Here is a 14,035-nt window from a genome sequence, read left to right as displayed (position 1 = left end):
ATTTGTTTCGGTCGCGGTGCAATATTTGCAAAATTTTTACAAGGAAAATTGAACAATAGCTTCACTATTTTATTAGGTTTGATGGGCCCCTGTTTCATTTTTATGAGTATTTTTTGAACTTCGTAGAGCAGTTAATCGTTTTTCTTTTGCTAAAGTAACTCTTAATTTTTAATATATTATATTAAAAAAGAATGATTAAAAATTTAGACATTGTTCTGTGCAATATGGAGCACAAATTTCTTCAAAGTTCCTTGTTTTTCTGAAAGTCTTTCAAAGTTTTTTTTTACAGCAACTCGTATCACGCGGAAATGGCGAACTGGAGATAAAGTGCTCTATGTGCTTTAATTGCAGAGTTTCAGGGACTATGTACATTTTTAGGACCAACGAAAACTGTGCGAAATGGCTTTATGCACCCAGAAAATTTGCATACAAGAGATTTTTTCAAAAAAGTTACTAGAACTGCCGATCGCTGGTGCTCTTCCTTTATATAAGTAAACATAAACATGCATTATTGTGTTTACATAATGTGGTCAAGTGTGTAATTCCGAAAAGCGTAGTCTCGAAATCCCCAGTATATATTATATTTTATCCTAATCCTAATGGTAGCACTGCACAATGAAGTTAGAAGTAGAAGTAGAATTATTCGAGAAATTCTCGAGAAAATAGTTTTTAACGAGATTGGGCAAACATTGAATATCCTCTGAGAAGGAATTATTGATTCCCAAGACATTGATGATTTAATTGTCCCTGTACTTAGAGAAATCTGCTCCACTGGTAAACTTTGCATAAGAGGGAGATTTTCAGTAGAAACTGGGCATTACTCTTCATTTTGAAAATAAATAATTGCATGCCACTTACAATCTTGTCGAAAATCAACGTCCCATTCATCCCCATTCAAGTGTCCCAAACATCCCCGTGGGTAGTTTTGGTATTTAAAACTCTTATGTAAAAAACAAGAGCGTATAATCTCTAAAACTTTTATAAGAATATATGTTCCCAGATTACACTGCTACCTAATGAAATAAAAAAGTTTTGATTATATATCGCTGATATAAAATACAAAGAGGAAAACTGAGACGTCAAAATATACAATTTATATCAATTTTTAAAAAAGTGTTCATAGAATTAAAAAAATAAAACTGAGGATGTCCATTCTTTTAGTCAAGATACATCTGAATATTGCCTACGATTGAGTAGTGCTTAAATCCCATTTATTTAAAAAAAATAATGAAAAAATCGTCTTGTCCCACACTACCCCTGTCCCAAACCTCCCCGGTCTCCCCTAGTAATATTTACTAAATCGAAACAACATGATAACGCTATGATCTTCAAAAGAAGAGAGTGAAGTTAGCAGCATAAGTGTTTCAAAAATTCGTCCAATTTTGAATTTAAAACGTTGGAAACCATATTGTTCCAAATTCAAGAGGAAGTAATTAAAGGTTTTCACAGCATTTTTTTCAATTATTCAGAACTGATTACCATGAAAGAAGAAGAAATAATTACAATTAAATACTTCAAACCACTCATTGTATTTGATTCGAAGAATTATGGTAATATAAAGATCTCTATCTCAATATCATGCATCTATTCCGAATTCATGAAACGCTTTCAACTCAACTCTGGAGGCGATCTTGAGGTTGAGCTCGGCTGTTCGAGTCGCTCAACATTCAGTTGCTCTTGAGTCACCGTTGAGTTAAGTTTGGCGCGCTTTTGTACCGTGTCACGCGTTGCAAGAAAACAGTGAAGGTTCACCTTACGATCGTTCCAAACACCGTCAAATCTGTTATTTAAATAAAAGTACGTAGAAAATTTGCAAAAGATCTTGGATTTTACCATCTGTGGTTGTTTTGAATTGTTTTTTTTTTAAGTGAGACTCACTGACAAAGATGCTCTTTGATTTTTGAGGGAAACATAAATTCAAAAGACATGATTCAAGACCATTGAAATTAGAATCATTTGACAAATTTCCTACTTTAAAATATCACGCTATAAATACAAAACCGCGCAAGTATTGTGTGGATTAAATTGGTTGCCGGAGGGAGAGAAGAGACCGTACAGAATTGTTCTGAGTAGCATTTCATTGTGAATTACCACAAATAAAATCACTCACATGCAAATTCTACTGAAAAGGGCGTATTTATAGGAGCATCATTGTATTGTAATTTAAAAAAATATATATATCGCAGCAACTTATTTGTAATTATTTCAAAACACATTGAGAAATTATCTGAGGAGAATCGTTCTCCGCCATCAGAATATTCCATTGTAATTGAAATGTGTATTTTAGAACCATTTTCAACTATTGAATGGACGTTTTTTTGTGAGTGTTTTGTTAGAGAAACCAACATTGAATGACTGTGGAGACGAAGGAAAATGATGAAGGGTACGAGAGAGAAAAAAAGAGATCCTCTTGAAATAGAAACCGGGATGGATTGATGGTATTTTAGTGAGATTTATGAACTCAAGTATATTTGAGTGTGTCGTTAACATAAATGTTTAATCAATGAAATGTTATGTGAAAAAAATGGAAACACTTACCGAAAAAATGGTTAAAAGCATGCAATATCGGGGGTTAGTCACTGAGAGAAAATTTAGGGAATGCATTGCTGCGAGGGGCGTGCCTTTAGTGAAATTTGATCTATTGATTTACGGACGTTTGCGCATTATCTATCTTTGTAAATCCCTCTGTTGACTTAATCTTTGAGTAACCTTCCCTAAAGGACAAAATTTCGAATTTCGGTCAAATAAATTTTGAGTTTGAACAACTTCATTAAAACCGGAAAAAATCTTCGAATTGCCAAATGATTTATCTAAAATTCTACGTTGTCCGAAATTCTAAATTTTATGTAATGCACGAAGATGCATTGAAAACATTGAAAAGTATTTAGTTAAAAAATTGTTAAACAAATTCGAAAACTTGAACCAATAAATTCATAGCATGGACAAGCTTTCTGAAACTGGCTAAAAATATTAAATAGTTTTTTAATTTTTGAATTGGTTTATCCAAAATTCTACGTTGTTTAAATTTCAAATTTTATTCCATTGTAAATGTTCACCGGTTTAGTTTAGACTGAAAATTCATTATTTCGAAGATGCATCGAAAAGTATTTAATTACACTGAGAGAAATCCGAAAAAGTCAAAATAACATGCCGGAAATGTTAATTTTACCCTGCAGTATTGATCTGAAATCGGTGCAAAATTACGCTTTTTAGGTGTATTATGGCTTAAAGTTACACTTTTTCATGTTGATTTTACCCTCAAAAGGTGTAAAATTAACATTAAAAAATGTTGATATATTTTTACACCCGAAAAGTATTAAAGTTATGACGAAAAAAAGTTAATCGCAGCCTCTTTTTTTCTCAGTGTAGAAAACAAATTCGAAAACTTGAACCAATAGATTCATAGCACCGACGAGTTTCGTTAAACTGGCTAAAAAATATTAAATAGTTGTCTAATTTCCGAATTGGTTTATCCAAAATTCTACGTTGTCCGAAATTTCAAATTTTATCCTATTTGTGAATGTTCCCCGGTTTAGATTGAAAATTCACCGTATCGAAATTGCATGAAATTTTTTTTATAGGAAACCGTTAGACAAATTCGAAATCTTGAATTAATTAATTTCAAGCACGAACAAGTTTCCTTAAACCGACTGAAAAAAATAAAATAATTTTCGAATTTACAAATTGGTTTGACAAAAATTCTGTCTTGTCAGAATTTCCAAATTATGTAAATTTTCCTCGGCCTTGATTTAAAATACACATTTTCGAAGATGAAGTAAAAAATATTTATTAAGGAAAACGTTATACATATTCGAAAATTTAAATTAATCGGGCAAAAAATTGTCACAACGGGTACCGCAAACTAAAAAGAAAGGATCTAAGCTTTACATTGCTACATTACCATTTATTTAATGTTCGAGAATTGATTTCGAAAGATTACAAAAAGACATTCTATATTCTTGAAAATTCCGCCAGATGACTCATGATATCCTCTGTTCGAAATTCAAAGTATCTAGAATTGTCGAAAAAAGTCTTCTTTTTGTTGCGAAAAAATCAAAATAATGAAGATTTTAATGCTCCTATTACGTTCTAGCTTTTCATAATCATTGAATAACTTCTTTATCATCTTCTAATTCGTAAAAGTTTATGTAAATATTCAGTGTACAAATTCTAAATTCATTTTTATTTTTTCGAACATCAATGACATTTTGTCACAAGATAATTAGACTGTGTGCATACAGAATATGAGCTGCCTTTTTGTTCCTTGAAGGAAAGTTTAAAAAAGTAATGAGATTAAAAAATGCCGTAAATGTATTAAACTGATTCCATGAGTACACTCGTTTCACTTATAAGAAATATCACAAATTCGAAAGGAAAGCGCTATGCGCTCAAGATCAATCTTTTGCTAAACCCTTTTGCAAATTCTAGCAGAATATTCAGATAAATTTTAAAAACCTTCTTGCCTAATTAAACCAACTTTACTTACATTTTTTTGTTAATGTTCCGAAGAAAGAATAGGAGACAAAAAGTACAAAAAAGTCTACTTAAAGTTTATTACTAAACAAATTTTAGCAAATATTTTACTGACTCATAGAATTGGAATAGTGGCTGGGAAAAATTACCGAATACTTTACTGAAAACTGTGACAGAAACCAATTTTTTCGGTAAAATTACAATCTATTAATCCAGATTCCCGTTAGTTTAAATTAATCGTCAAATTACTTTATTATCAAGTGATTCAAATGATCATGATCTATAATGATTTCAAATGATCAATTTACTAAAGATCACCCAAAAAGTCTTTATAAAAGACTTCCAAATAATTTCAAATTGAACATAAAGATGGCGTGACAAGCAGCTGTCAAAATTTATGACGGGATTCAAATTCAAATTGGTTAGATAAATTGGGATAAGTCTTCAAATTTAATATCCCAAATGGTACGAAATGGGATACCAATAGGTCTTGACGCTCATATAACACAAGTTCTTAAAGTGTCAATAAGTGTTCCTTTCGCCCTATAACGAATTTCTTTAAAATTCTAATGAAAAAAATCTGTAATTCTAATCTATGATATAATATTAGTTTTAAGTTAAAGAAAAATAACTTTTTTTTTTAATAATAATATTCTTTCCATACACAGAAGTAGATCTTGAAAATTTCGAAAATCTATTTGAAGATCCAAAAAAGAAACTTTGTTACTTCTTAATACATTCGCAAGGCGGCGGAAGTTACATCTTGTTCGAATTTCGAAGTGCTCAAGTGTCAAAATGTGACAGTCTTCACATTTGTTGTGAGGAAAAAAACAGAACAACAACGCTTATTGTTCTTGTCCAATTATTTAATCACTCCATAATCACTGAGTAACTCTTTTACCAGCTTTCTAGTGTGATATTAAATTTTCCCCACCTTGTTTGAAAATTTACAGTAGAGTCTCGTTATAGTCCATATTTGGTTTCAGATTTGACACTTGTGTCGCACTATAGTCCATGTAATTTTTTAAAATTATCAACGACTTTTAGTATTGAAATTCCTCGACGACTTCCACTTTCTTTGCGATTGTGGTACTTGTCCTTGCTCTCTTCATTATGGATCACAATTATCACAACGACTTAATAAAGTTTGCCAAAAATATTAAAATAAATATGCTTGTTGCGTACTAAAAAACATAACCTAACATAAAATCAGTGATTGAAATCAACGGTCGATAAATTGTGGACTATAGAGCGATGGCCTATAGCGAGACTCTACTGTACTATGAGAATTCGAAATTAAATTTGAATTCTTCAATCTTCAACGACTTCTTGTGCAAATAGAGTTCCATTTACCTTTTATCCAAGACACTATTGGAGAATCAAAATCTACTTCTGTTTGGGCTCATTAGGGTCTTTTTTGATATTCATTTAGATTAATAGTTAATTTTATTTATTTTTAATTTATTAGTAATTTAATAATTATTTTGGTTATCCCTTGTCGTGTCTGAATTGGGTCCAATACTGTCAATTCCTTAAAATATTTAATTCCATTGAAGAAATATGTAAAATTTGATGGTAAAAGTTAAAATTTTAGTAATATCCTGAGATAACTTTCATGAGCGAACTACAATGACTAAAACCCTATAGATTCATTAGAATTAAATTCGTTGACATTATTGGAATCTGTACAGTATTTGAGAAAACTTTTACCTAACAAAATAATGAAACTTTTTTATTCATTTGAAAGGTATTTTAATCTAGAAAGGAATGTACAAGTACACATATAACAAAACTTTTATTATTTTATTATGAAGAATACCCAGTGAAATTTTGAGAGGTCCATTTAACCACACTTATTTTAGATACAGATTTTCGTTAAAAAATTTATACTCTTAACTCAATTAAGTCTAAATTGCTCTTTTATTTGTTTTCCTAAAACTGAAATTGGGTAAAATTTACGCGAAAACAGCATGGTAGTGAAATTAAATGAATAAATTAGCAAAATTTAGACTATAGCCGTGCTTTTCCTTTTCAAATCTCACAGTTCGTTTTGGGGGAAAATTAAATACTCAATTATGGATGTTAAATCTTTATACGTCACTATAGAATAACATTATACATTTTGAATGAACAATGCGGGCCAAAGTGAAAAGTTAATTACAATCTGCTTTTCATTCACCATCATGTTAATGTTGTGCTGATTGCAAAAATTCTCAGTAGTTGGTCTCATTGGATGAGTGATGGAATTGTTATTTTTAGATCCAGTACTTGGCCCCCTGAAATGCAATTGCAATATTCTTATAACCAAGTGTTCACACCGTGCGTTTTTATGGGTGGAAAGGAATCACTCTGGCTGAGTGCTTTTTGTGGCAAAGACGGCATTTGTTTGCTGTTTGCTTTAGGGTGAATTAATTGAATTCATGTGAATAAATAAATAAATAGAGAGCGATCTTTACCCTCATGTGTGCCCTCTTTCTCGTATCCCCCTTTATCACTCTCCCAGTCATACAATAGCATGCATTCAGACCTCACAATAATGTATCCCATTTGATGAATTTGTGTGACTCCTTCTGTATAAATATACCTCCTTTTCGGAGAAACAAATCACTGAGGCATTCATACAATATAATGATTGAATTTCCACAGTTGATCATCTCCAATTTCCGCGGTAAGACGCACGTCTGTGACCAAGAAGCAGAGGAAACTGCCTTAGCATTACGTGATGGTGCTGTGTGACAATGATTTGGGTGAGTACTGTGAGATTTCTTAATCTGATCATCATCTTTTGTCTCCAATTCAATCGATCATTGTGTGTACATAAGCGTGAGATTTGTGTCTGGAATCCAGCGTGAAGTTAGAACTGTGAGCCGAAAAACAATCCCTGACTGTCGCCTTTTTGCAAAATTTTTAAATTTTGAGAAAAATTACTCCACGCTGTTTCTCTGTTTTTCCCGTTTTCCGTCCATCTATTGTCGATCAAACGGTCTGGTATATCGACTTATGATTTTCGATGACCCCCCCCCCCAATAAGTCGGTACTCCCTAGAAACGCTTTATTTCTTTTATCCCTCTAAAGATGAGTGGGAGTGGGATTCAGGTGTCCCAAAAACGAAAATCATTTTTTCTGACTATTTAGGGGTCAAAATAACTTCCTATAATTAAAAAAAAAAATTTTGTTTTTGGGACACCGGTATCCCATTCGTCCTTAAAGGGTTATTTCAATTCTCTTTGATTAAAGTCCCTACACGTTTCTCATAGATACAACTTGTTTCAACCTCGTTTCAAATGTCATATGACAAATTCAGAAATGTTTTGTAGGAAACATAGATTTGGTGTGCAATAGAGTTTTCTCCAATGATGTTAACTGGGCTTAAATATTGTCCAACTCCCGATTTTATTACGAAAATTTGTCATATGACATTGTCATATCGAAACAGAAATTCTATTACTGGTCAGATTGTTCGATTTCTTTGCAATGAATTCAGAAGATTAAGGGGTAACATCTATCAGAACGTCTGAAATTGACAGTTTTATTTGTGACTTTGCTAATCGACCGATCATAATAATCATTAGCAGTCTCAAAAAAAAAAGATCAGTAATAAACCATAAATTTTAGACGTTCTGATACATGTTACTCTTTAAGGTTTGAAAAAATTCCCGATAACAATACTCCCTGCAGACCTAAATTTACGCCTTATGATTTGCTATTCGATAACATTTGAGGAGATTTTAAACTTCGGATTTGTTTTTGGGAGCACTATAGATTTTTGAATATTACTAAAATTGCTTGTTATTAAAATTAGGTACCTTTGGAAACTTTAATAAACCTTCAATCTGAAACGTGTGTAACGTGTGTAACAATTTAAACAATTCCGAAAATTTTCCGTATCCAGAATGCGGAAAACTTAATAAAAGTTAATAAAACTTAACTTAGATGGCGGGAAAGTGGAGAAAGTTCCGAAAATTCAATTTTTTATGCAATTTATTGCGAAGATAAGTATTTTTGACTATTTATTTTCAAGTTTTGAGCACTAAAGTCCTAGACAAGATACTATAGATACTCGAAGGATTTGTAAATGTGTACAAAATATAAGATCTTCCGCCTTATAACGTCACGGATCTTTTGTTAATTCAATAGCCGCCTTGTGCTTAACCTTCGACTCACACCTTTTCCCGCGAAGCACTTGGAGTGTAAAATGCTGAAGAATGTAAAATGCGTGGAATGCATTCCCACTGCGTCCTGTGAACCGAGCACACCCATGGAATATTGAGAAATTATTCTAATAACTCCTTCCATGGTGCATTTCTTTAACTTCACGCACCTTGTTCTTGTCACTTGAGGCTTGTCCTGAGAAGATCCAATAAGAATGGAAAATGCGACACTTCTTCCGAGACAATTGAATTATCATTCCTCTCAATCCTCCTCGAACCCCCGTCTTGTATGCACTTGGTAAACAGACAGACATCACTCTAAATGAAATGAGAGAGAAGAGATAAAGAAGGGAAAAAAATGCCGCGATCGCGAGACGCAATCTTCAAAAGTTAGTTGAGCTCGCGAAGATCTTGTCTGACGATCACATTAATTCACTCCCAAGCAATTGCTCACAGAATCTCCCTTGTCCCTGTCCACCAACTCAACCAATCATCTCTGGAAGAATATGATTCTTGGCTGTTTCTTGATTAACTCAAAATGGACAGAGAGCGAGGGTGCCAAACTGACCACTTAGGAACATGTTTGCGAATGCTAAAGTGCCAATCATGCGATAAGATGCCATAGTGATCGAATCATGCAAAATTTATTCAAATTGCACAAGTTAATGACGCACTGGACGGGAGAAACAAATATTTTAGGTCAATGGAAGCGATTTAGACATGATGGGTGTTTTGATAATTCCACTTGGCAAAAAAGGAGATCTTGTGGTGATCACAAAAAAATTCTTCAGTTGAGAATGAAAGGTGTGAAATCGCATTGAGGTTTTATGCAATTTATTGTCAAGCATTGTGTAAAACAACCGCAGGAATTTTTGAAGACTTGAGGATCCATATCAGGGGGTTTATACAGTCAAGTTCCTCAAAATAAGAGCGTTTAGGGGGCATTGATAATATTTCTCGATCTTCACAAATGTGAGCAATATTCCAAATATGAGTCTCAAAACGTGTAAATCCAAAATTTGAGCCCAATCTGACGAGGTAGCATTTCACCTGTAACCACAAAACGTTAGCAAATCTGAGATCAACCTTCAGTTCTGAGATTTATTCATACAACTCAACTGTTCTGATTTATTAACAGGCACAATCACTAAAATTAATTGTTCTTTAGAAATTCGAGGCTTTTAGGAACTGTACTAAGCTCTTGTTCTGTAGACCGCTTAATGGTGCTATTCCAGTGGAAAATGAAAAGGAGAAATCATTCTCCTGAGCAACTGTTCTCAAGTGCTTCTGCGTTATTAACTCTTCTTATGCACTAGACACACTTACGACTTAAGCCGAGAGACGACTTAGTGGAAAATGATGGAAATGATGTCTAACCATTGTTTCGAATATAATTACGCTAAGCCCTCTCTCGGCAAATCCTCAAGTCTATCAAGGCCTTTAGTGTTGATTCATATCTAGACTGTTTTTTCCAGCCTTCATCGTGTTCCAAAACCACCAAATAGTCGTGATAAGAACCAATACAAAGAAAAGTCGATTACGTAGAACCAATTTAGAACAACCATGTACTAAAATATATTCAAAAGAAAGATTTACCCTCTATATTTTTTTTAGTACAAGTTTAAATATTTCACTAACGTAGAGAAAATTGCCGTTCAGCTTCAGTGGAAATTTCGGAAGCAATCTCCACCCGGACACGGCAGCACAATCTGTGGAGTTTTTAACCAGAGAAGACCAAAAAAAAAGTCACTCTTCTCCAGAGCTTTCGATACGCTCCGTGTCTTCCTTGGTGGCCGAGTGAGCTAAAGATCACTGGGTTTCGTTAGGTGGGGGATCTTATAAACTTGGCGGAGGAGTTCCAGGGTGCTCACACAAACATTTCGGAAACACAAAAGTGTAAATCCACTCAGTGTAAAAAGTGTGAAAGTGTAAATTCACTTACAAAAATTTAGGCTACTCCCCGTCTACAATAACTTAACGAGAAAAGTTTTTAAAAAACTGGGGGGGGGGGGGCGGCACAATAATTTTACCGTCGGGGGCGTCATAAACCCTTGCTACGTTCCTGGCACTACAAACGATCTTTCTACATCCTCTTTCTTACTTTGTAAGAGAAAGTTTTGTCAAAAGTTCGTATAATGGAGATCACTTTCGTAAGACAGATGACAAAAGGTTAGTAAATAAGTTTGTCATGAAAACTTAAGTAAATCATTGTCCCAATATCTTATTGCGATAATTTAAAATCTACTTATACAAACGCATCTGGAGAGAGAACGGAAAGAGATATCGAAAAACGATTTTTGATATCTCGAATATTTCGAAAACTAGATTATGCTTATTCTTTAAATTTCAGTATATTGTAGCTAAGGTCGAGACCTTTCGAACGGTGTATCGCAGTTCTTCCTCAATATTCTCTGACCTGAATTATATGCAAAAAGGTCGTGACCGGACTGCATTTTCCGTACTTATGAAGCGATTTCAATGAAATTTTAGTATATATTGTATCTAAGGTTCAGATCTTTTTAACGATGGGCCCCATTTGCCTCTATGCCAACCTAACTGTACCCAGACCCTTACATAGGCTTCAGACCTAAGGTTCGCCATATGGCTTAACTTCTCTACTTTCTTATCAATCAAGATTTCTTAGAAAATTATCACTTAATGGACAACATGGGCAAATAATCCATTAAATAAAAAAAAAGAATTAAATTAGTGGCTATTTTGAGTTTTGAGACCATCGGGAACTGGGCTAAACCTTAGGTCTAAATTCGGCCTTACTATATTCAAATGGACCATGCTCTATCTCTAATGTTTATTAACCGATTTTAGTGAACTTTTTTATTATATATTTATTTTTATTATATTTTTATTTTTATTATTTATTTATTTATTTATTTATTATTATATATTTATATATTTATTATATAGGCTTAAGCGGTCTTCACAGTAGAGGTTTAGCTCAATTCCCGAAGGTGTCAAAATCTTAAATAGCGAGCAATTTTATTGCTTTTTGAGAATATAATAGGACATTAAATTAAGAAAAAAAACTGTTTTCATAAGAAATTAGAGTAGTTAAGCCAGATGGCTAAGCCTTACGTCTGAAGCCCGTATTATGGTAGCTAAGATTCTTTACAGGCAACCTGTAAATGCATCTAACTCTATGTGCTTGCAACTCGGAATCGTAATGCGTGAAAATTCGATTGTGAGTTGAACTTTGGGTGTAAAGGATCACGTCGAGCTAATTTTATCCATTTCGATCGCAGAGAACAGTTTAGTCTACATGATACTTTACCCTCCAAATTCAACACATAATCGAATTTTCACGTATTCCGAGTTGCAAGTACCTAGAGTTGCACGCATTTTCAAGTTGCTCGTAAAAAATCTCAGCTACCATAAGCTTATCTTGGTTTATCACTGGTTCGAACAGACAGCAATAAGTCACACATTTCCTGAGAAAAATCGGTCTTATGCATTAAACCCCTGAGTTCTGAGATAAATCTTTAAGCGTTAATTCTTTAAATCGGCTTTTAAAGGTTAATTCAAATTATTCGATAAAGATCTTAATTTTATATTGCCAAATTGCCTTAAGCTTCTAACCTAAAATGTGACAATTTTTTACAATAATGAAGCTAAAATGGAAATTTTAAAGTTTATTTAAAATTTCCAAATAAGTTTGGAATAGATAAAGCATAGATTTAAACATCATAGATCTCTCAAAATCAAATCAGCCGTAAAACCAGTTAAATTTGTTGAAGTTCGAAGAGCACGTCGATGGTTTTACAACCGCATGTCAGCTGCTTTGTGTCACTAAAGGAAGTTTCTAATTGCCAGTCAATAATGTTGTGCACCCCTCGTCATCGAGAGCCACTGTATTCTTTTTTCGGGCTTCAGAGACACGCATAGAAAGAAAAATGGTTTTATGAAAGTAAAGATCGGCCCATAAACTAATAGACTTTTGCGTCCTTCGCATAAATTAGACCAAAACATTTGAAGAAATATTGCTGGAAGAAAATCCATGTTAATGTGTCAATTATGCCTTTTGCAGTGAAGAAGTTGGAAAGGTAGTGCAATTTAATATTGGGCAACATTGCTGGAGACACGAATAGCAATAACAGTCTCTAGGATTAAAATATTTTCACTTACATATCGTATTAATAATTTTCTGAGAGATTAATGTTAGATCCGAGATAAAATGTTGTGGTCATTTATCCTAATGTTGTTGGCTTTTTTGGTCTCTCACGCGTCTAACAATAAACATAAAACATGGGTGAGTCACTCGAAAAGTAGCATATAGTGCTGACTTTTTTAGGAATAAAGAAAGAAAAAACCAAACATGATCGTTGTATCCAAAGCATTTGCGATTTTTTTTCATCTTTCATCAAGTTGGTAACGATGGTAAATTTTAGATTATTTCCTCTCTGACTCCAAGAATACATTCTATTCTAGCTTCCTTTTCACTTCTTTTAGCACGCAACACAAAGAAGCACAAATGATACTCTTTAGCTTCTCTCAGCTTGGGGTTTTTTTCCTGGTTTAATGACACTTTTTGTTTGGAATGGAAAATTGCGTTGTTGTGCTAGACTGTAAAAAAAAACACGCCAATTGGAATAAATATAAATAAATTAAGTAGATTTTTGCATAAATTGTTCAGTGAATGACAAACTAGTGGTATTCTTCTTTCCGTTAACATTTTAAGTTAAAAGTCGACTTTTTTCACCAATGTTATAACCATGTGATAACTAATTTATCAATTTGGGTAAAGTCAGATACGTAAAGTAAACTTTATAAAGCTGTATTTACTTTTTGAATATTTCATCATGTTTCATCGTAATATTTGATGTACACTCCTCTAATTTCTGCTTTTCCTACCCATTTCTTTGCCACTTTGTCCATTTCACGTGATTAGATTTTAACGTACAATTGAGGACGTATTTATTGAAACACTGAAATGATCGTCATTGTATTAATCAACGAATTAATTAAACAAATAAATAATGGAAGAAACTGATTAAATAACACAGGATCCTATGACGATCACAGCGGTATCACAGCGTATATAGGGGGAGGTGGGGTTACTTTGACCTGTGGGGCTACATTGTTATACGATTTTCTCGCATATTTCTAATATAAACTGGATTTTTAAATGATGTAATTTGGATAGACAAAGTAAATGTTGATCTAAATAAAATTATTGTATGGACCAGCTTTATCTTGAAATCGGCGAAAAAGTCGCATAACAATATAGCTCCACTGCTCAAAGTAGCCCAACCTCCCCCTAACCTAGTTTTTCGTTTATTATTTGAAACAAAAATCGTTTTTATTCTGTAAAATACTTAAGTATTTTTTTACTAATTTTTAAACGTCTAACTTTATACAATTGCACAATTCAGTGGCAGCCAGAATTTCGAAAGTCG

General features: G+C 33.2%; 1 protein-coding gene across 1 annotated transcript in view; it reads left to right on the top strand.

Annotated features, from left to right (window-relative positions):
* The first annotated feature begins 1,668 nt into the window (after positions 1-1,668).
* LOC129802072 (pro-interleukin-16-like) overlaps positions 1,669-14,035 on the top strand; it is a 32,898-nt gene continuing 20,531 nt past the window's right edge. The window contains exons 1-2 of the mRNA XM_055847633.1: positions 1,669-1,797; positions 7,120-7,220. Of these exons, the coding sequence (XP_055703608.1) occupies positions 7,196-7,220 (25 nt within the window). The 5' untranslated portion in view covers positions 1,669-1,797; positions 7,120-7,195. The remainder of the gene's footprint in view (positions 1,798-7,119; positions 7,221-14,035) is intronic.

This window comes from Phlebotomus papatasi, chromosome 2 (genome assembly GCF_024763615.1).
Source record: "Phlebotomus papatasi isolate M1 chromosome 2, Ppap_2.1, whole genome shotgun sequence".
Classification (NCBI taxonomy): domain Eukaryota; kingdom Metazoa; phylum Arthropoda; class Insecta; order Diptera; family Psychodidae; genus Phlebotomus; species Phlebotomus papatasi.
The sequence above is the reverse complement of the archived record's forward strand: the minus strand, read 5'-3'. Positions and strand labels throughout refer to the sequence as shown.